This window comes from Convolutriloba macropyga, chromosome 1, assembly GCF_964194025.1.
Source record: "Convolutriloba macropyga chromosome 1, txConMacr16.3, whole genome shotgun sequence".
Classification (NCBI taxonomy): domain Eukaryota; kingdom Metazoa; phylum Xenacoelomorpha; order Acoela; family Convolutidae; genus Convolutriloba; species Convolutriloba macropyga.
The window spans coordinates 27,005,847-27,027,613 of record NC_134468.1 but is presented as its reverse complement, the minus strand read 5'-3'; the positions used below and the strand labels follow the sequence as shown (position 1 = coordinate 27,027,613).

Below are 21,767 nucleotides of genomic sequence, written 5' to 3'. Positions count from 1 at the left end.
TTTTGGAAATCTGTCTTTGCGGGCAGCCATCGCTAATTAAAGTTTTCTGATTGTTTCACTGATTTTCAGTTTTTTTGTTAACTTTTTCCGGTATTTTTATCTCAAAATTGTTTAAAAATGATCAAAATAATTGAATTGACTTCATAATTAGAGATAAAAAGATTGATGAACTATTAGACACAGCTTTTCTGCTAAATTTTTGCTGCCTTTTCGAATATTTAGCTTTCTCACAAAAACTCGTTTGTCTATCTTTTTTTCAAATTTATAAAATGGTGATTCTATGTCTTTGAATATAACGCAATTCAGGACCAACAACTCTGAAGGGGTGATTGTCGTGGTCTGCAACACTGGTGAAAGGATTTCAACAATTTGAATTGGATAGCGCCCGGATGGACGTTATTTCTAACTTAAGTCACTTTCGAATAAGATTATCTGGAATATCATAGAATACCTAGGTAGATTAACATGAGGTCAGTGGATAATAGAGACAGGTTTCTGTGAGCACACAAAAGCAAATTGTTGAACGCGATTAAGAGGTCAACAAGATAATGATAGTGCCTGGACGAAATAGAGATGAGTTTAATTTTGACTCCCCAGCAAAGCTTCATTAGAATAAATCAGGTTATTTGTTTTTGTTATGAAACTTGCAAGAAAAAGAACTCTGATTAATTATGTGGTCATCTTAAAAAATCCAAATTATTGAGCCTCATTCATATCTTTAAAAAAATCTTAATCCTAAGGCTCTGCTCAAATTGGAATCTAAAAGATGTTGTTACACGTTTGAATGGCTGACCGACAATATGTTCAATTTATCTAATTTAAAAAATCACATTAGATATGCAGCAAAATTTTTCTGAAAAAACGCTTCATTAGATTAACTAGTACATCGGATTTTGAACTGCGAAAGTTCTAGTCAGAAAAATAATTTGTCATAAACATGTTCAAGTTTCGCTTTTTTTAATATATTCCCTTGGAAAAATAGTTCGTTTTCATCGTTCCCACCAAATTGTGGGGGGAGGAATTATATACTCAAATGGGTTTTTTTGTGTTCAGTCAATTTTGACCAGTCGATATGTTCATCGTAGAGAATTCAGACAAGTATCTTTACAAAGCCCGTTCAGCGTAGAAAATGGATATAAAAAGAATTTTTTATTTTTTTACAGTGAGTTATGGAGGTTTACAGTTGTTGGAAAAGTAGAGTGATTTCCGTTGTTTTGGTTAACATTTTGGTTAACTTTTGAACAAACTTTTGTCAATTTTGCGAAAACTTGTTAATATATTTTTTAAAAAAGTTATTGGTTTTTACGTTTAAGGATAGAGAAGAGTCGCCAATTTGTTTTGTCCAATTTTTTTAATACTTTGCTAAACTTCTTGAATACGAGACTTTTTTAAATCAAAAAAAGCTCCAAAAACGATTTTTATCCTACTTCGCTTAAATTTAGAGGAAGTAGAGACCTAACAGCTGTTGCCACAATCTTTGAGAACTCTAAAAAATGATAGTTATACGTTCGCTTCCATTAGGAGTTCCCTGTAATTAATTTTTTTGCCGGTTTTTTGAAAAATAAACCTGATAATTATACGAAATGGTTGATTTATTTGTGGTTTTTGAAATATTTCATTTGCAAATACATCTATAGTGCATATATAAAAATAATTAATTGTTTTTGTTGGAGGCGCAGGTCTGGAATCATCATGGATTTTTACAATCAATAATTTTTTGGATTATATTAGAGCGCTGTCTTTTTCAAAATTTTTTCGCAATATTGTTTTTTAATGTTGATTTGTGAAGATAATGATTTCAAATCAAATGCAAATCTATGACAGATCCTTTTAAAAGGAAAATAAGGCCATATGAAAACATAGTTTGTCTTCAGAGAAAAGCTCAAAGTTTTTATGGCTTTGACAATGTAATTTCGTAAACTTTAAATGGTTGCTTTTAGTTATGCAATAAACTGTCATTTTTTTGCAGCTTAATGACTACCACATATGAATTGAAGATTCAATTGGTTTCTAAAGAGCTGCAGGTGAGCTTATACAATCCCTTTAGTTGTTATCTAATGCCACTTATGACTTTGAAAGTATTTGTTATCAGAAAATATCAGTGAAGTTGTGAAATTTCCCAACTTCTGTCCACATGTAGCTTGGTCTCAAAATATACAGGGGAAAATTTATTCAGAGTAAAGGAAAAAATTTTTAATACAATTATTCTAAAAATAACTAATGGTTTTTTGGCTTTCTTACTACGAAATTTAATAATTGTTTTGTGAATTTTTGTATATTTCCCTGTACTTGAGCTAGTTATTTATTCCGTTTTCAACTAATCATTTAAAAGTAACTCCAAATAGCATTGGAAAAATGCTCACAATAAACATTTTGATTAACTATCGTGACTAGCTGATAGTTTTAACGACTGCGAAGCCGTTCTCTAACACAAATTGGATTTTTGTTTTTGCTTTTAATTGCGGTTCTTTCGTTTCGTACGGCATATTCCTGACAATCGAAAACTTTATCTGCTTCTATAGAAATTTAATTGAAACTATTTACTGATTTCCGATTACAGCTAACGCTTTTAAGGACTTTCATTTGATTTTTTATCGGAAAATAATTTAATACGTTCCAATTTTTCACAATTTCCTCTATTTGGTGTTGTTATTTGTTCCCTTGTCACCTTATCACATTAAAGATAGCTCCAATTGTCATTGAAGAAACCAAACATTTTCAAGACAATCAAACACCTTGATTGCTTAAATTAGTGTTTGACTGAATCTATTTCCTCATTTCTGTTTAAAGCTACCGGTTTTAAAAATTCTCAATTATTTTTTGAAAGAAAATATTTTTGCTATTGCCATTTTTTGTTCTCTTTGTCGTCAACAAGTAGCAAACTCTTAACACTGATCAATCTTATTACTTTTTTGTCGCTCTAAACAATATTTTTGCTGTTGGTTATGTTTTGACAGATGTCTATAGAGCTTAGAAATGTGTTTTAAAAAAATTTGTGAGTTTTCGATGCTGGTCAATCATTTTGGCTCTTTCTCTTATGTTTTTCATAAAGAAAATTTACCTGGAACACCCAGTTTAAAATTTTAAAAAAGACCCAAGCAAATCAATTAATCCATTTCGTGACTTTGGAGTCTTTAATAGTTTTCAATGTACTGTAGATAATGGCTTCAACACTGTGGCTTCTCTAATTTGTTTGTGAAATTTTGAGTTCTGCTCGTATTTGCAGTTTTTGTTGTTTTACGATTCCGCATATATATTGACAAGCACAAATGGTTTCCTGAGAAGTTACAATTGATCCGTTTTTGTTTTAAGTTGGAAGCTTATGGTTGGTTTGATTTTCCGAAAAATTTTGTTTTTAAAAAAATCAGTGGATTTTTGAACTTTGTCACTTCATCTCATTTCTTTCAATTTCTTAGCTTAGTCTCGGAACTACAGGTCGCATCGTCTTTCCAGAAAACCAAGATCCAATCTTTATATGTTTTATTTTCAACTAATGGTTTGTTTGATTTTCCGAAAAAGTTTGTTTTTAAAAAAATCAGTGGATTTTTGAGCTTTGTCACCTCATCTCATTTCTTTCAATTTTGTGGCTTAGTTTCTGAACTACAGGTCGCATTGTCTTTCCAGTAAAACAAGATCCAATCTTTATATGTTTTATTTTCAACTAATGGTTTATTTGATTTTCCGAAACAGTTTGTTTTTAAAAAAATCAGTGGATTCTTGAGCTTTGTCACTTCATCTCATTTCTTTCAATTTTGTAGCTTAGTCTCTGAACTACAGGTCTCATCGTCTTTCCAGTAAACCAAGATCCAATCTTTATATGTTTTATTTTCAACTAATGGTTTCTTGGCTTTGGTACATAAGAAAAGTGTGACTTTTTTGATAAATGCACATTCTGAGTTTTTTTTGATTCTTGTTCCTATTATCAAACTAAGAACGTGACCCAATTGACGCTACAAATGTGCAAAAAAACGATGTTTCATATTCTCAATGAATAGCCTATGGTTTCAACGGCTGCTGCTCCGCGTTCTTGTTAAGTTCAATTGTTCTTTGTTTTGCCGTTGTTTTTGCATTCATCTGACTTTTAAGGAATAACGACCGGTCTCAACAGCTATCTATGACGTATTAATTATCCTTTTTAATGAGCCGAGTTGATACGAAGTGGTTTCAACCAATTCGAAATTGGTTATATTCAAAAATAGAAACCTTTTTTTTATCTTTGTCCTTTTTGCTCTTCTTTGTCGGAGTGTCGCCGATTTACGTTATTGAGAGGTCTTATATCTTATCCAATGAACATCTAAAGATGTACTGGTTGAATTGTTTAGATCATATCTTATCCGATTCCTTTTACATTTTGTTATTAAGGTCTTTTTTATATATAGTCATTGAGTTTTGGTCGTAATCAATGTTGCCGTTATTTATTTTTGAGTGCGTCTCGGCCAGTACCCTCATTGATGGCAAGTCTAATCGGCTCTCTAATCTAGCACCTTTTTTCCACTTAATTGTTTGTTGAAAGATATGTGAATTCTTGAAAATTTTCTTTTTCCTCCTCATTTGGTAGACAATTAAATCAAAAAAAGCTCCAAAAACGATTTTTATTCTACTTCGCTTAAATTTAGAGGAAGTAGAGATCTAACAGCTGTTGCCACAACCTTTGAGAACTCTAAAAAAATAGTTATACGTTCGCTTCGAATAGGAGTTCCCTGTAATTAATTTTCTTTGCCGGTTTTTTGAAAAATAAACCTGATAATTATACAAAATGATTGATTTATTTGTGGTTTCTTGAAATATTTCATTTGCAAATACATCTATAGTGCATATATAAAAATAATTAATTGTTTTTGTTGGAGGCGGAGGTCTGGAATCATCATGGATTTTTACAATCAATAATTTTTTGGATTATATTAGAGCGCTGTCTTTTTCAAAATTTTTTCGCAATATTGTTTTTTAATGTTGATTAGTGAAGACAAGGATTTCAAATCAAATGCAAATCTATGACAGATCCTTTTAAAAGCAAAATAAGGCCATATGAAAACATAGTTTGTCTTCAGAGAAAAGCTCAAAGTTTTTTTGGCTTTGACGATGTAATTTCGTAAACTTTAAATGGTTGCTTTTAAATAAGCAATAAACTGTCATTTTTTTGCAGCTTAATGACTACCACATATGAATTGAAGATTGGTTTCTAAAGAGCTGCGGGTGAGCTTATACAATCTTTTTAGTTGTTATCTAATGCCACTTATACTTGAACTACTAGAATGCCACTTAGACTTTGAAAGTATTTGTTATCAGAAAATATCAGTGAAGTTGTGAAATTTCCCAACTTCTGTCCACATGTAGCTTGGTCTCAAAATACAAAGTGGAAAATTTATTCAGAGTAAAGGAAAAAATTTTTACTACATTTATTCTAAAAATACCTAATGGTTTTTTGGCTTTCTTACTACGAAATTTAATAATTGTTTTGTGAATTTTTGTATATTTCCCTGTACTTGAGCTAGTTATTTATTCCGTTTTCAACTAATCATTTAAAATTAACTCCAAATAGCATTGGAAAAATGCTCACAATAAACATTTTGATTAACTATCGTGACTAGCTGATAGTTTTAACGACTGCGAAGCCGTTCTCTAACAAAAATTGGATTTCTGTTTTTGCTTTTAATTGCGGTTCTTTCGTTTCGTACGGCATATTCCTGACAATCGAAAACCTTATCTGCTTCTATAGAAATTTAATTGAAACTTTTTACTGATTTCCGATTACAGCTAACGCTTTTAAGGACTTTCATTTGATTTTTTATCGGAAAATAATTTTATACGTCCCAATTTTTCACAATTTCCTCTATTTGGTGTTGTTATTTGTTCCCTTTTCACCTTATCACATTAAAGATAGCTCCAATTGTCATTGAAGAAACCAAACATTTTCAAGACAATCAAACACCTTGATTGCTTAAATTAGTGTTTGACTGAATCTATTTCCTCATTTCTGTTTAAAGCTACCGGTTTTAAAAATTCTCAATTATTTATTGAAAGAAAATATTTTTGCTATTGCCATTTTTTGTTCTCTTTGTCGTCAACAAGTAGCAAACTCTTAACATTGATCAATCTTATTACTTTTTTGTGGCTCTAAACAATATTTTTGCTGTTGGTTATGTTTTGACAGATATCTATAGAGCTTAGAAACGTGTTTTAATAAAAATTTTGTGAGTTTTCGATGCTGGTCAATCATTTTGGCTCTTTCTCTAATCTTTTCCATAAAGAAAATTTACCGGGAACACCCAGTTTAAAATTTTAAAAAAGACCCAAGCAAATCAACAAATCCATTTCGTGACTTTGGAGTCTTTAATGGTTTTCAATGTACTGTAGATAATGGCTTCAACACTGTGGCTTCTCTAAATTGTTGGTGAAATTTTGAGTTCTGCTCGTATTTGCAGTTTTTGTTGTTTTACGATTCGGCATATATATTAACAAGCACAAATGGTCTCCTGAGAAGTTACAATTGATCCATTTTGGTTTTAAGTTGGAAGCTTATGGTTGGTTTGACTTTCCGAAAACTTTTGTTTCTAAAAAAATCAGTGGATTTTTGAACTTTGTCACTTCATCTCATTTCTTTCAAATTGTAGCTTAGTTTCTGAATTACAGGTCGCATCCTCTTTCCAGTAAACCAAGATCCAATCTTTATATGTTTTATTTTCAACAAATGGTTTCTTTGATTTTCCGAAAAAGTTTGTTTTTAAAAAAATCAGTGGGTTTTTGAGCTTTGTCACCTCATCTCATTTCTTTCAATTTTGTAGCTTAGTTTCTGAACTACAGGTCTCATCGTCTTTCCAGTAAACCAAGATCCAATCTTTATATGTTTTATTTTCAACTAATGGTTTCTTGGCTTTGGTACATAAGAAAAGTGTGACTTTTTGATAATTGCCCATTCTGAGTTTTTTTGATTCTGCTTCCTATTATCAAACTAAGAACGTGACCCAATTGACGCTACAAATGTGCAAAAAAACGATGTTTCATATTCTCCATGAATAGCCTATGGTTTCAACGGCTGCTGCTCCGCGTTCTTGTTAAATTCAATTGTTCTTTGTTTTGCCGTTGTTTTTGCATTCATCTGAATTTTAAGGGTTAACGACAGGTCTCAACAGCTATCTATGACGTATTAATTAGCCTTTTTAATGAGCCGAGTTGATACCAAGTGGTTTCAACCAATTCGAAATCGGTTGTATTCAAAAATAGAAACGTATTTTTGATCTTTGTCCTTTTTGCTCTTCTTTGTCGGCGTGTCACCGATTTACGTTATTGAAAGGTCTTATATCTTATCCAATGAACATCTAAAGATGTACTGGTTGAATTGTTTAGATCATATCTGATTCCTTTCACATTTTGTTATTAAGGTCTTTTTTATATATAGTCATTGAGTTTTGGTCGTAATCAATGTTGCTGTTATTTATTTTTGAGTGCGTCTTGGCCAGTACCCTCATTGATGGCAAGTCTAATCGGCTCTCAAATCTAGCACCTTTTTTCCACTTAATTGTTTGTTGAAAGATATGTGAATTCTTGAAAGTTTTCTTTTTCCTCCTCATTTGGTAGACAATTAAATCAAAACGTGGATGCGGAGGGTCGGAACATCATGCGCAAACGCACATTACCGAGCCTTCTTGCTGCATTTTTTCGAGAGAGAAATGTTCTTTTCATGTCAGGCAATGGAGTTATTTCCCAGTTGTGAAGTTATGAGCCATCAAGTCAGGCGATCGCAAAAATTTTATCCAACTTGTAGAAAATATACGCCAAAAACATTGATAACTTAAAGTTTTAAGCCGGAAATTACATCACGCTATAGAGATCAGCAAGTTTACATCAAATTTGCAACATTATTCTCCCAAACTAGGCCGATAATTCTGATTACACTAAAGAGTGAAACCAATGAGTCTATCAGCACTGATTTCAAATTGTAGTTAGACGAATCCCATTTTGATATAGACCTGGAGTTCGATGCAGTAAATGCAATAAAAACTTGAAACGTTGGTAACGAAAATTGTATCCCGAAATTTTGCAGCATTTATTATGCAGTGTTTATTATTTTTGCAGCAGAAAAAAATATGCAGCATTTATTATGTGATATATCAAAATTAACATACTTACGAATAGCTTCTTTCTCTGGCCAGCTTTGGATCATAGTTTCTATAGCTCGATAAGCGCTGTTGATATAATCTCGAATTAGTCTCATGTTTCAAATACCCAGTTCAATTTTCAAAAGAAATAAACATTATAAAGATTACATTGAATGGTATTTTGAGTGTTAAAAGGTCAACTTCTGTCTGTGTGTATACGCCACAAAAAAGGAAGAAGTGGTTTATTTTTATGATGAAGATTAAGAATATAAGGGGTCGTATAAGGGTCGGAAGAAAAAGCGACTGAAGGAAAATTTGAAGTTTTTGGTTTCCATCAAAATGGCGCGCGGGGTAATTTAATAGCTTCCTATATTAAATTGACTGTCAGTAACCGTTATCTCTGATTAATTGATCAGTTCGGGCACAAAGTTGTTTTAACATTTGAAAAGTCGTGTTTTAGTAGTGAATATTTGTTTTTTGAGATTATTACCAATAAATATGAACAAAGAGATAGAATGAATCAATTGTCTTTCTAAGGCTCAGACTTGCTTTACTTGAGATTAGACGGGGCTTAATTTAATGACGTGATCAAGAGGCCACTGGGTGCACAGGAGGCTAATTAAAGATGACATCAGCTGTTCTAGCGTGGGTGGGGTTTGGGGACCTTTCCTGACAGACCCAAAAAGATTCTTCATCAGGTCGAGAAAAATACTGCGAGGTACAAAATGACTTATGGCGCAAAACGACCGCCGGGTTTGACTGGGGCTGTGAGGGAGGGGAGGGGAGGGCGAGGAGTTTGTTCATTTAAGTATGTAGATATAGAATAGTATAATAATTTACTTACGAATGACCTCCTTATCAGGAACATGAATTATTTTAGTCTCAATTCGTTGGTAGAGTAGGTTGAAACAGTCACGAAATGGCTTCATATTTCACGCTCAATTGACTCAAGGTAAACTGAACTTTTAAAACAACCACACAAAGAAAATTTGTCTGGCAGATAATTGGGAAATCTTTCTGATTGGCTATTTTTTCAAAAGGGAGCCTTTTGAATACTTCTTATAAAAAGGAAAACTTGGCTGTTAATTGCAGAATGGCTAAGAACAATTTATAATCAGCTTTGTTTTCAAATCCAAACGATTAAAGAGGAAAATTGGACGATGAGTGAGAGAAAGTAAATTCTGATGTAACTTGGGCTCAGGTATTATTGGGGATTTCGTGTCTGGATTTTGCTGATGTAATTTGAGACTGACAATGTAGTAAGGGATAAATGGTGATATTATTTGCGAGTGCTTTTTAATTATTGATTGAAACCCATTTGTTATTTTCCCTGAATGCTAACAGCAGCAGTACTCAAGACAATAATACAAAATAATGCGATGAAGGGGGGAGCAGCATTTGTCTGAGTTTTAAAGAAAACAGGAAGGCTTATTTTTTATTCTTCGCTAATTTGTTCTACAAATGTCAAAATATACATCTACGCTCAGTAATTAGCGAAAAGAATTGGAGTAGAAAAAATGGTAATATTGTGGCAAAATATGTGCTTTTAGGAAATGGGGGAGGGGGTTGAAAAAACTAAAACTGAGTAATTCACAGTATGGCATTAAGTATGGTAATGCGTCGTAACATAATACGTGCTTTTTCGCCTGTCAAATGGCTAAACAAGGCACATAGGCTATATAATGAAGAATGTGGGAATACGAGAGAGAGAAAACGTAAATAAACGGCATACTAAAAACTAAGCAGCGCCAACTAAACTCAACAAAATATCTCCTCTATCTATCTATATATACCTATACCTTAATACACAGAGCAGTAATTGGAAAAGAAAATAATACTGCATGCCCATTAAAGTTTTTTCCGTCTATTTTTGCTTGCGGAAAGAATCTATAGAGTTAACTGTTTGGTATTTATAGTCGACATTTGTGGGTTGGTTGATGATTATTTTTGTGCTTCAGGTGGAGTTATTCCTGCCTCAAGCGCCCAATTTGAACAAAAGCGCCATCGCTTGTCTGTGTCTATGTTTATGAAAGCGGAAATCATTTGCCCATTTCGCAAATAGAGAAGACCGCACAATAGTCCTCCCAAATCAAACAAACAATAATATCTCCTTCCTTATTTTTCCTAATCAGCAAAAACAACAAAAATGCCTAGATCAATAGAATTACCAAAAATTGGCAACAGTTTGTAAAATTTTTCTTTTACAAAACAGAAGCAAAATACGAAATATTTGCAATATGGCGCCGGGAATAACTTCAGTCTGTTTTTTGCTCATGGCTATTTTTGAGACTGTCAATCAAGTGATTAAGCCTAGCGGTCAAACACCAGAGGTCAACAAATGGTATAAATAGTCCCAAAAGTGGGGGATTTAATCAGCAAATTGTGGATTAAGTCCCGTGAAGTGATTGAGGGAAAATAATGGCACCGGAGGGAAAGTGGATGGAAAACTCAGCTTGACAATAGGACCAGTGGTGGATAAGGAGAGAGAGAGATAGAGGGGGGGGGGGGGGGGTCTTGTTGTCAGAATGAACAAACGGCGGTTTAAGGAATGCAATTATTCTTAAGCAACCAACAAAGAGGATCTAAGCCCACATTGGGCAGGTGGCAATTAGGACAAACAAAGCAGAAGACGATCGATCTATTTGAAAGAGAGGAGGGGTTTATCGCACGGATGGTGTTAGACATAACAAAACACTGATACCCAAGTTCAAAATTTTAATTTGCTTTTGTTAATGTTCGAAAGGTTTTTCAGTTATTGTGATGAGGCTAAGTCTCCTGTTAATAACTTAAACGTTTGTAATATAATTGAGTAGCCAACAGACGCCGAACGTACAGTCTATAGAGTACTTCAGTTGGGTTATAACGTGGATAACAAATACCTCAAATCAAATCCGTTTCAAAATATGATTTTCTAAAAGAGAATCCTGACGGAGCTATAAGCCAGAATTGTAAGTATATCTGTGGTATAGTATGACATTGTATTAAAGAGGGGGCTTGATTTGGGTACACCAAAACTTTTTAATTTTAGGTTATTTTAATTTAGTGCATTTTTTTAATCATCTGGTTCTAATTCCATTGTCAATTTCCATTGTAATTCATTGGTTCTAATTCCACTTCGTCGTTTATTTTCGCCGAGGGGGAAAAATGGTATAGTAGGACATTGTATTAAAAAAGGGGCTAATGATTTGGGTACACCAAATCTGTTTAATTTTAAGTTATTTTAGTTTAGTTCATTTTGTTTATCATTTAGTTCTAATTCCATTGTCATTTTCCTGTTGGAAGATCAAATCTTCATATTTCACGTTTATTTAATTTGTTTACAAAATTTGTCTGAAAATTTCCTCTGTTCATGTAGTCTTGTGACTTGAGTTGCCGCGTTTGGAGATATTTTGATGTGATCAAATTGTTGATCAAATTTAGTTAATTTTCATTTCCTCATTCTGCTCAATTCGTAATTCAAGTTTAGTTGCCTCTCTTTATTCTCAATTCCCTCCGCCAAGCACTCAATTGTATTCAAACAACTTATAGTCGTAATTCGCTAAGCAAAATACTAATATATAAACTAGAGCTAAAATCGTGCCGCCAATTGCACGCATATTTATCACTCAGAAAAACGAATTCTCTTATTTCAAATTTAATAGCGAATTCGCTCCGCGAAGTAGCATATAATTAAGAACCATAAATCCTACACTTTGGCACCGCTATTTCACCCCGAATACAGTAACGAAATTTGTATGACATGGCGCAGCCAGCTCGTGAATCTCGAAAAACACCGTTGTCGATAGAGCCATTTTGGGAACGACCAATTGAACAAATATTTAGATTTGGAGACAGTCCATTGGGAGGAACTAATTTCTGAAGAAAATTGGGATGTAGACGCTAGAAGCGACACAGAACTGGAACACAACTGGGACAAACTTAGCAAAGATGCGACCCAAAGAAAGAACGCCGACCCAGAAAAAGAGTCTAGATTGATCACTCATCCTGATGTTGGTCTGCCAATGCCACGGACAGAGACTTCTTTATCAGTTAATATAGCTAAGAAAAAACCGAGGACTAAAAGCTCGAAGAAAAGTCTTGATGGACTTTACGAGGCACATGGTTCCTCAGTATTCAAGACGGATGCATATACTTCTGTTATCAAAGAACCAGGTAAAAGAAAAGTCATGATCCGCAACTCTGATTTGGCGAAATTTGCGACTAAGGCAGAGCGCCAAACAGAACTCCAAATTTACGCAAATAGGAGACCAAAAGTACCCTCCGAGAAAATAACGGAAGAATTAATAAACCAACATGCGAATGAGGCAAGGAAGAAATTAGAGGGAAATAAGAGAATGAAACATAGAAAGATCGCCGATGATACCAGTGCTGTATCATCCATTCATTCAAACGTTACGAGAGCATTAAGAGTGAGAATGCCGACAAAACCCAGAAGAACAGTAGTACCAGCACCGCCACAGCCACCCTCAGAAAACCTAAGTGATTTCGCGCCGCTAATGGCGCTTCCATTGACATCAATTGTAATTGCGGAGCCACCCTCAAGACCAAAAAGGAAAGCCGCTACCAAAGCATCTGCAGCAATACAGCCATTAAAAAGAAAAAGATCTTCCCCGTCATTTACGGAATCAGACGAATCATTAGCGTCTGTCCAAACATGCCCTCCAACAACTTCCTCGTCTACAGCACCTTCACAAAACAAAAGAAGGCAGCTAATTAAACAGACTCAAATTCGAAATAAGTCGATTGCATATTCAATCAAGAAAGTCGCAGCTCAGAGCCAAGATGTGGAAACAGACTATACAGTAGGACAATGTTCTCCTGTACAGACTTATCCGACCCAGTATTATGTTTCACCAAATTACGAGGGACCCGAAACGTCCATGACAGTCGGCCAAGCTAAGAGACTATATGAAAGTAATTCAGATTAAAACGTGCAAAAAACATAAGAGTATTATTTATAGTACTCAGTAAATATGTTATTAATTTTCTGATAAACCACTTCGTCGTTTATTTTCGCCGAGGGGGAAATATGGTAGTAGGACATTGTATTAAAAAAGGGGCTAATGATTTGGGTACACCAAATCTGTTTAATTTTAATTTATTTTAGTTTAGTTCATTTTGTTTATCATTTAGTTCTAATTCCATTGTCATTTTCCTGTTTGAAGATCAAATCTTCATATTTCACGTTTATTTAATTTGTTTACAAATTTTGTCTGAAAATTTCGTCTGTTCATGTAGTCTTGTGATTTGAGTTGCCGCGTTTGGAGATATTTTGATGTGATCAAATTGTTGATCAAATTTAGTTAATTTTGATTTCCTCATTCTGCTCAATTCGTAATTCAAGTTTAGTTGCCTCTCTTTATTCTCAATTCCCTCCGCCAAGCACTCAATTGTATTCAAACAACTTATAGTCGTAATTCGCTAAGCGAAATACGAATATATAAACTAGAGCTAAAATCGTGCCGCCAATTGCACGCATATTTAGCACTCAGAAAAACGAATTCTCATATTTCAAATTTAATAGCGAATTCGCTCCGCGAAATAGCATATAATTAAGAACCATAAATCCTGCACTTTGGCACCGCTATTTCACTCCGAATACAGTAACGAAATTTGTATGACAATATCAACTGAAACAAGCTGCATAAATCATTATTTTTAGCTGACATGGCCATAATCCGGAAACCCAGATAGCAGAACACTGGGAGAAGTTTGCACAACAGTGCCATGAAATACGTTGCGTATCCCAACAAGGAGGATCGTGAATCTGTTGGATTCGTGATGGTGCGACACTATTGGTAACATGATCACCACCAAGATATAGACTGAATATTTTACCTGTCGTTATCAAGGCCATCTGCCGTTCAATTCTCTTAATCGTGTGTACCATTCAGGTACTTAAAAATGAGTATTTAACTTTATTGTCTTACGACATGCCTTTTTAACCATAACACCATTGATAATAAGGCGTTGCGAGCAGAACAAAAAATCCCATAAAACTTAAACATGCTCCAATTTATTCAGGAATACGGTCACGAGTCAGAAACAAAGTACAAAGACTACTTGGATAAGTTCTGCCAATATATGATATTGGCATCCCAAAGAGAAGGCCCAGAAAGCAAGAATTCTGAAAACATTTGCCGGAGAAAAACTCTGAAACAAGTCGGCTGAAAAATGGCGAAAAGACAACGAATCGGACTTAAAACTCCAGCACATCTGCAACGAGAACGTAGTTAAAGGCAAACTAGCCGAAAGTACTGATTCAGTGAAACAACAAGTCGTGGATTAATGCTGTACCAGAGCTCTGATCGTGCCATCTCTTAGACTTGGCAATTCTTAGATCAAGTCGTAAGTCTTGCCAAGTCTTGAGTCAAACCTTGGTCAATACTTGACAATTCGTGTGCAAGTCTTAGCAAAGACTTAACAAGTCTTGGCCAAAGCTTGACAAGTTTTGGATCAAGTATTGTGCAGTTTTTATTGTTGGTGTGTTTTCGTTCGGTAACGAAAGAAAAAGGCAGCCACTAACAGTGGCCTGCATAAAAATCTCTCCCAAGAGAAAAAAGAAGCACAGAACAACACGAGCGCTTCCACAAAGTTCACTTGATAGGTAATGAAAAAACTCTGATATCACCCGAAGATACCAATCATGGCCACTTTTTCTGCCCCTTGAAAAAAATTTGTGGCGAAGTTATGGGGCATTTTGGTATATGCTCAATTCAGAAATATAGCTTGGTTCGATTAGCAAAATTATCATAAAAAAATTATTCTTAAGACTCTACTTTGCTTAATTGTGCAATAATCAAGACTTGACCAAGAATTGACTTAGATTTGAAAAGTCTTGAGCAAGTCTTGACATGTCTTCACAAGTCTTAAGACTTGAGATAAGACGCGATCAGTGCTGATTTGCCAACTCAGGTCTTGTATTTCACTGAAAAAGTACTGATCAAGACTTGAAATTCGTTCCGAGTACTGATCAGGAAATCATGGACTTATCCACAGCAGAAACTTGAGAAAAGAGCAACTTTGAAAAAAATTTTATCTTCAATTTCTTGGACTACGCGAATCAGGTCGAAAGCAAACAATGCTATCAGCTACTTCGACGAGCAACAATGCCATGACAATCTTGGACGGGATGAAATCTCTACTTTTCAAACAAAATTCAAATTATTTTTGACATCAATAGGTAATTGGGCAGCAATTAAAAACGAGGAAAGCACACTGTTTTTATCAAAAAGATCAAATAGTGAATCTATAAAATTAACTACTTCAGTTTGCCTTTGTCCATGCCACCAACAAGTTGCATATGATCGCTCTAACAAACGCTCATTTAATACAAAACGCAAGACGGAAACTGACAATCTCACTAACTGAAAGTACTCGGAGCTCAAAAGTTTCGACAATCTTGGATTATGTTTTCATATGCATCATAAATTACACGTCCTCCAATCTACAGTAGGTTTCCCAATCTCAAGGCTCAGATATGTCAGCCATGCGTCTTTTATAGCCAAATCGATCTACAAAAGACAACCATTATACAGAAAAAATCGAAGGTGAAAGAAAGGACTACTCTAAAGAGAACGACCAACCAGAAACGCTCAGCCAAGACACCATCAGATCAAAGAACAAACAACTCCATGACTTGATATCAAAGCCCAACAACGACATCAATATCGTGAGTAAGACAATACAACACACTTTCAAGCCAAATTAAAATACAAATTGGTCACCAATAAATCTGCGGTAACAACTAAGAGCAAAAAATGCAAGCTGAGATTACCAAAAAGAGCAACTAGTGAATATATGAACTATTCACCTCGTTTCACCCTAATCCAAAACAGCAGCGTCTTACATATAGTCTATCTGGAAAGCACTCACTTGATTCCAAAAATAAAAAGAAAAAGCTGTCGAGACATGTTAGGAAACTCTAAGAAGGATAGAAAGTGGGACGAAGATTACATAGGCTCACTAAGTGTGGAGATAAACCCCAAGGAATACAGACTAAGCTATAAAAAAAATTAACACCAAGTAATCCACCATAAACTCCGCATACGAAGATATGTTTCCCAAACTCTCGGGTTACCCAAATCCAGCTATAAACGATAGCCGAGATACAGAACCAATTTGGGAATGTGCATGAACGGATAACAAACAACCCATGCAGCTCAACAACACTGCCACAAAATCCACGAGAGCTCAATCAAAACAAAGAATGTACAACTGGAATAGACAGAAAGTACAGTACCTAAACGTAGCTCACTTACCCATCAAAAACGACATGGTTACAGACATGGGGATAGTCATGGTACGTGATGAAGTTGATTATCACAAAAGGACTCTACACCCCGCATAAATAGGGAACACCGATACGAAAGAGAGCGCAATATTAGCGTACTGGCCAACAAAGGACTCTGAAATCAAAAGTAGAGCCAACAAAGAAAGGCCTAACGTGCATTAGTTTGGTTAAAAACATGCATAAAAAACGAAATAACAAAAATGTCATTTGAAAAACTGAAGCGCCATTAACCATTACCTTTTACGCACTTTCTGAAATTAAAGAAAAACGACTTCATCATCAGTATTGGGAGACAGATTTAAAACATCGATGATATTTAAATCATAATTAAACAAGGGATACGCATTGCAATTAATTTTTTTAAGGACATTACCACATAATTGCTCTAACACGAATCAATAACCGTCTACCATGCAGGCCGGTTTGTTGCCAGATATAAAAACATTTCAGGCCAGAATTTTTGTATTTAAAAACGTTGAATGGACAATTGACACAATCAGCAAATATTTTAATTTTTTTCAAAATTTGTATGCTCCTCGGGACAGCATGAGAAATATATTACAGTTACTATGATTCTCGTACAACTCTTCATTAATTCAAATGCTCCGAAAAAAAATAACGGGTCCCAATTTGAATATTACCTATTTATTTTTTCAAACCAATCAGTGTTATTATAAGCAATACACAAACTGAGATTTTCAAAATTGCCTGAGACAGATCTGGCAAGATTTTCTGAGTGAGAGCAAATCCTCCATTAAAATCAAATTTGATAACCAACCACAGAAAAAGAAACTCTAGATGAAGCTCAGGAATATTGATTATTTCTTTAGAAAAAAAACCAATAAAAACAGAAAAAAAATTTTTAAAAAAATTTAAAGATGAAGAAGAAATCAATAAATCAATTAGAATTTGTCTTCAAACGGAATAACCAAAAAACAGTAAAAAGTAAGGACATCCGTCTTACAAACATGAAAAAAATAATCTCCAGAAAAACGAAACATCAACAAGTAAATCAAAGAAATGTCCGTCTGGATCCAACCCAACCAGAGGTCGGATACCATGACACAGGCTATTGACCAGACCTCATGAATGGATACTCCACGTTCATTTCAGTCGTGGCAAGTGAGAAGAAAAACGACTCTCCAGTAGGCAGATGACACAAAAGAAACGAAAAACCACTTATAGCTTCGGATGACTTGAGCCAATTAGGTACTTGTAATCTACGCAAACAGGATCCCAATCATCACGCAAAATCAAAAATTACCAGCCAAAATCTCGGAAAAAATAAACTGAAGCCGGAACTATCTAAAATTTAACGGGTAATACAGATTCATATCTACAGCAACAAACTCACGTAGACAAGCAACAACTACATACTTGGCATATATCTACTAAACCTATGAGTAGGCACTCGAACTACACGGCGAAAAATGAGCCAATTCTAACAAGCAAAAAACTAAATAGATTTGCTAAGCACAGACAATTTTTTACAGAAAAGTGGGACAAGCGGAAAAAATAACCATACAACTAAACTAGGTTTCTGAGAATGTGTTGGTAATAGGACCATAACCTTAGGCCGAAAATTGGAAAAGGGGATTGAAACAGACACCAGTCTGGAAGAACAACACAATGGGGTAACAAAAATAAACAAACAAACATACAAAAACCAAAATTCAACTCATTTATATTAAACTCTATACCATTTAGTTATTTTACACTGAGTTTTTCTCCTGCTATGCGACAAGTTTTTACCGTATCATCATTCATAGCCGGATTATTAAAAAGTTTACCTTATTTTCGTCAAACTTCAGTAAAAAAAAAGCTTCTTTAAAAAGGATAAAACAATTTTAATTACTCGAAAGAAGTTACAAACCAAACAAAACGAAAAAAGTAGTTTTAAACCAAAAGTTTTCCAAAAAGTTACGTGTTGTCCAAATCCATACAACTGATCTAATACAAATCAAATAACAAAATAAAGGAACATCAAAAAATCCTGATAAAACTTAAATATCATTCTGAAAACTAGTATGATCACATTCATTAAAACTAAAAGTTGGTCTCTTACTATTCGAGCTATTTAGACTAGGCATCTTTATTCTGTGCACTTGTTTGGTATCATTAACGTATGACTTTTCACTCCAAATCAGCAATATAATTTTTCAAGAATTAAGTATTGCCGAAATAATCCAAAGAAAAACAGGAACACTGTTCATCGAAAGAAAAAATAAGGAAGCATCATAAGATAAGTCATGCAATCAATGAAAATTTTTATAGAGAAAATTTCATTAAAAAAATCGAGAACAGAAGAAAAGATCCAAAATATTTGTCAAGGTAAACCAAATGATTAGTTACCCAATTATACTTGACCAGATTGATAAGCGCATCATAATCACTGACAACACATATTGTAGAAACCAAAAAGAGCTAGAAGTGCTGGAAAAAAAATTAAAAAATGGTTGCAATTAGACGAAAACCTATTCAGTCGTCAAAACTAAAAGTGTATGCGATAACAAGCCAAACTAGAATGATAACAAATAAATCTTGATTACTTCAATTTTTTATAAACATAGACCACCTTTACAATCCTTTGTTATAAGTGAAGAACCCCTTGTTCGCATCCTCAGATAACAAACATTTCATGTTGAAGTCGCATCCATGGCTATTTCAAATCTGACCGAAAGATGACAAAAAAATCCTAAATGAACGCCAGATTGTCAAAGAACAGGTACTGGTAAAGTCGTCAGGCTGAATAGCTTCACTTTGGAAACTTAAAATATTTTTAAAAATTGAAGAGTAGGTTACAGGTTCCAAAAAATGCACGATTTTGACAGAAAAACAAGGAACACTGAGTTTAGTGATAAGAACTATTGGAAAAACGCAAGCGCAGAGAAATACTGCTGGGATGCAGAGAACGGGCCGCTGAAAAAATTATCCGGTACAAAATTTACTAATTTCTTTTTCGCTAATTACCACTAAAAAAATGTGAGCTACCAGTATTTCTGTTGCATGTTAGACCACACTTGCGCACATACTTTGATAATTTTTCTTTAAAAACTTTTAAAAATAAACTTTTCAATTTTGGTAAAGAAAATTGCTCCAGAATTGTCACAATCCGCTGTTGAGCTGCGAGCTGACCAATAGATACATTCAGTCCAATGACATTTTAAAAATCTAATTTTGGATGGAAAAACCATCGGAAAAGAATTTTTTGAACAAAAATTGTAAAAGGTTACGTTTTTTATTTTTGCAACTTTCTAAGACTAATTTTTTTCAAGCAAAAATCAAAGTTTTTCGAGCAAAGCATTTCAAACTAAATTATCAAAGCTTTTCCAGCTAAAATAAATTTTTTCAAGCGATCTCCGGTGCGCAATCTTTTTTGATACCCAATAGAGGTAAATGTTGATAACTAATCTCAAAATTTAAAAAATTTATATGTGACCACCTAGAACATTACAAAAATTTTAAATGGGATAAGAAAAAGACCTCAAAAAATTTTTGAGCAATGATTAACTCAGATATATTATTAAGGTGGAACCAAACAGAATATCGTTTTTTAAACTTTTGAAAAGAAAACAAAAAATTAAAATTTTAGTTTCTTCGGAGAGCTGTGGCAGTCTTCAGCAGCTATTTGATGTGCACTTTTGGAAAGTTCATAGCCGTTCCGGGAGAAATTTTCAAAAAACATATCTCCTATACAATTACGCAGGCACAATTTTTTGCAACAAGAATGTCTGAAAAAAATTTAATGAGGAAAAATTTTGCCACTGTCGTTGTCCTGGACTTAAGATTGGTGTTTTTGCAAAAATTTTTTGAAACTGATTTTTTTAATTTATGATTTTTGGAAACTAGCGAAAAATTTCTTAGTAAGATTGTGTGTTTGTGTGCATTTGTATGTGTGTGTGTGTGTGTGTGCGTGTGTGTATGTGTGTGTGTGTGTTGAGAGGGGGCAATTTTACATTAAGTTTCGGATTTCTGCATTCTCTTCTTTGTTAAATTCGGTGAGCCCCTAATTTCGCGTTTTCTTAAAAAAAATTTTAAAGCATCTCGAAGTATCAAAAAGAGAAAACTTTGCTCCTAGGGTGATGGTTTTCGAGATATTTAAAGAAAAACTCACTTGCAAGCGACTTAGCACGAAATGGAGAAAAAATTCGGAAAAGTTAGGGAACCCTAACGGCTGTTAAAACTGCCTTATAACATAACCAGATATTTTTGGGTTTCCCGAGCATTGGAAATGATAAAAAGATTTTGAGTTTTTTCTGTCCCTCCGGAAGTGTTTACATGACTCCATCTACAATTTATGTTGTATAGCTTTTTAGTATGTAAAAAAAAGAGCGCCTGGGGCCTTAGCAGTTATATGCCCAATAAGCTACGTGCCGAAGCATGATAGATCTAAATTTTCTTGGCGAAGAAAAACGCCATATAGCCGCCATTAAAGTCTTTGATCTATTTCTTTTCGCGGTACTTAAAATTTTTTAACCAAAAATCACGAAAATGTCAGATACCGACGAATACTCAATCTTTACAGGTTTTTATTGTAGAACCCTAAATACAATCTTTTTGAAACTATTGCAATTAGAAGACAAAACGGACGATGAAGAAAAGACAGAAATGGTTGCCATCAATCAATAACAAAATCCAGAGAAATAACTCAGGATTTCGACATGAAAGAACACAGAAACGAAGAATGATAAATGATCATCTCGAAACACAAAAAAGAGAAACCAAACAAATTCAAATTCATGCTCTTGGTCAAGACAAAAAGAAGGCAAAAAATATGGAAAAAATTGATTGCGCGAAAAGCAAAGAACCATTAAAACCAAAATCGATAGACCTCAAGGAATACTATTGGATAACAGCGTTGATAAATGAGGGAGCATATATAGTGACTTTAAGAAACTTAAACAGTGCAAGGCCTAAGAAAACTTCCACAAACTGACAAAAGAAAACAGCATAAACAGAAAAGAGCCCAGGTCAAGGTCACAGACCAAAAAGACCTGTGATCATACCATTTTCGATCGCACATCTGCGCATCGTGCGCTTGAATCATGGTCTGGATCAAAACTGCAAATTGTTGAGGCAACTGAGATTGTTACCAGGGATGACCCCTTAGTCATAACCCTTAATCTGCAACCAACCTTAAATATATCGCAATCTATCCCAATGAAACAGGGTAGTGATGCTAATAAAGAATCCCTGTTCGTCTGACTACAAAAGCTTGTGTTCACTGGTCTTCGGAAATTCTGTTCAAGAATGAAAAGGAGAAGCAGCTCTGGTCAGAATTGTTCCAATTGACATTCACAGATCAAGCTCGAATACATGCAAAAGCCCGATATCTATCAACTTGTTCGCAGAATAAGATTCAACTGAAATCTCCCTAC

At 34.3% G+C, this 21,767-nt stretch overlaps 1 protein-coding gene across 6 annotated transcripts in view; it reads right to left on the bottom strand.

Annotated features, from left to right (window-relative positions):
* The window catches only part of LOC142337317 (neuronal calcium sensor 1-like), a 72,231-nt gene that overhangs the window by 34,984 nt on the left and 15,480 nt on the right, over positions 1–21,767 (bottom strand). The window contains exons 1-2 of one of the 6 annotated variants that reach the window (XM_075386544.1): positions 10,265–10,486; positions 8,941–9,848 (exon numbers count right to left, since the gene is read on the bottom strand). The exons of 2 other annotated variants lie outside the window; for them this stretch is intronic. In XM_075386544.1, the coding sequence (XP_075242659.1) occupies positions 8,941–9,025 (85 nt within the window). In that variant the 5' untranslated portion in view covers positions 9,026–9,848; positions 10,265–10,486. Of the gene's footprint in view, positions 1–8,127; positions 8,884–8,940; positions 10,487–21,767 lie in introns of those variants that run through there. 3 more of the 6 variants (XM_075386553.1, XM_075386536.1, XM_075386558.1) reach the window with 3 other exon arrangements.